The sequence below is a fragment of the Penaeus chinensis genome, chromosome 21 (genome assembly GCF_019202785.1).
Source record: "Penaeus chinensis breed Huanghai No. 1 chromosome 21, ASM1920278v2, whole genome shotgun sequence".
Classification (NCBI taxonomy): Eukaryota; Metazoa; Arthropoda; class Malacostraca; order Decapoda; family Penaeidae; genus Penaeus; species Penaeus chinensis.
In genome coordinates this window covers 24969419-24971642 of record NC_061839.1, presented here as the reverse complement: position 1 = coordinate 24971642, position 2224 = coordinate 24969419, and the positions used below count along the sequence as shown (strand labels likewise).

Genomic DNA, 2224 nt, shown 5'->3' with positions numbered 1-2224 from the left:
GCCGTATTTCATCGATTCGTTCCGGATACCCCCACATGCGCCTTGAATATGGATAAGATGTTATGGCGCGCCGGGAGGAGCCCCATTGACGGATGTTCGTGGGGATGTTGAGGGTCGAAGATGAGAATTAAATGTTAATGTCGAGGGTGTGGGCAGAGGTGACGGGGGCTCAGAGGGTGTTTGCTATGGTCAGGTGAGGGCTTATGGCGGTTCCTGGGCGAAGGTGGGGTGGCCGTGCGCACGCTGACAAATGTTTCCCTTGGTCTATTTATCGTTTAATGAATAAGTGTGATGATTAGGAATACCGACAGTGTGCAGTATATCATCCATCTTCTTATGTTAACGCGGCCCGGCCCTCCGCGCCACTGTGAGTGGTTATTGGCCGGCCCGGAGAGGACTCACCCGCTCGCCCCGCCTCGCCCCGCCCCAATTGGGTGCGTTCACAATAAGTACTTATGAGCGGCCAATCCCGTGCGGCTTTTCGTGTCGGTGGGCGGGGCAAAACATGATCCGGCCCCTGCAGTATCGAAGGATGGAAACGTGAGCTTTGGTTTGCCTTGTAGTATAGTTTGGGTGATCCCCTAGTGAAGACAGGACGTGCGCCGCCGTGTGCTGAGCGGGTGACTTGGCTGTGTAGTGATCGCAACGAGCCTTAGGTTGATCTGCTGGGGTGGGTGTAGTGGGAGTTGTAAACATTAGTACCGTGGCGGATTATATTATGATAGTGGGGTCTATGAGCGAGGCGGTTGGACACCCAGGCGCCCCACACCTGGCACCGCCGACGCTGCCGCCGCAGTCCTCGCTCTCCCCACCCGGTGCCATGCTGCCCTCCTTCGGCTTCACGCAAGAGCAGGTTGCATGCGTCTGCGAAGTCTTGCAACAGAGCGGCAACATCGAAAGGCTAGGGAGATTCCTCTGGTCCCTGCCTGCGTGCGAACACTTACACAAGAATGAATCCGTCCTCAAAGCCAAGGCTCTCGTGGCCTTCCACCGGGGCAACTTCAAGGACCTTTACCGAATTCTTGAGTCGCACAATTTCTCACCGCAGAACCACGGGAAGCTCCAGCAGCTGTGGTTGAAGGCGCACTATATCGAAGCAGAGAAGCTCCGCGGGCGGCCGCTGGGCGCCGTGGGCAAGTACCGCGTGCGGCGCAAGTTCCCTCTCCCGCGCACGATTTGGGACGGCGAAGAGACATCGTACTGCTTCAAGGAGAAATCGCGGAACGTTTTACGGGAGTGGTACGCGCACAACCCGTACCCTTCGCCGCGGGAGAAGCGGGAGCTGGCCGAGGCGACGGGCCTCACGACGACGCAAGTGTCCAACTGGTTCAAGAACCGCCGACAGCGTGACCGAGCTGCCGAGGCAAAAGACGGGTAAGTCATCATTTCCTTATTAACGTTCCGTTGGGTTTGGCGTCGCGGTGTGCTTTCGGGCGCCGCGAGCACAGCGCACCCTTGTTCCACGCGCCACAGAGGATCCCCTGTTTTATTTCATCATAGACGATGTTGTGAATAATTATAAACCAACCGTTGGAGATCCACCTCATCACGCAGTGGCCACGCTTGGAGGGTGCCACTGGCATGCAGCCCTGCGCTTTGACCTTGTGTGACGGGAGTAACTAACTGCTGGAGGTGGCAACGTAACATACACAGCCTCAGGCACTCAGGCACGGTACTGCCACACACGCAGTGGCAAGGTCACTTTAGTCGCTCAAGAGTTAGCCCTCTGTGCGCCAGCTGCTGTAATGCCCTCGACTGCGGTGAACTGTTTTCAGGCCCAACGGCGCCCGGAATTGCTGCAAAACTATGGCTTAGTAAATGTTGTAGTTGGGTACACTATGTAGATTTTCATTATATATGTATATATATACATATATATATATATATGTGTGTGTGTGTGTGTGTGTGTGTGTGTGTGTGTGTGTGTGTGTGTGTGTGTGTGTGTGTGTGTGTGTGTGTGTGTGTGTATGTATGTATATATGTATGTATGTTTGTATGTTTATAAGTTTGTATACATACATACGTACATACATATATACATACATATATTCATTCAAATACAAACACACACACACACACACACACACACACACACACACACACACACACACACACACACACACACACACACACATATACACACACATATATATACACCTATACATATACATATACATACGCACACACATGTATATATCGTTGTGAACCAAAATGAATTTTGCCC

General features: G+C 52.8%; 1 protein-coding gene across 1 annotated transcript; it reads left to right on the top strand.

Annotated features, from left to right (window-relative positions):
- The first annotated feature begins 579 nt into the window (after positions 1-579).
- On the top strand, positions 580-1756 carry LOC125036514 (homeobox protein six1-like). The gene has a single exon (XM_047629155.1). The coding sequence runs from the start codon at positions 719-721 to the stop codon at positions 1376-1378; it is 660 nt and encodes a 219-aa protein (XP_047485111.1). The 5' UTR covers positions 580-718; the 3' UTR covers positions 1379-1756.
- Positions 1757-2224: the final 468 nt, after the last annotated feature.

Bases quoted from the DNA above. Each gene is read 5' to 3' on its own strand.
- LOC125036514 (XM_047629155.1), top strand. From the start codon at position 719: ATGATAGTGGGGTCTATGAGCGAGGCGGTTGGACACCCAGGCGCCCCA.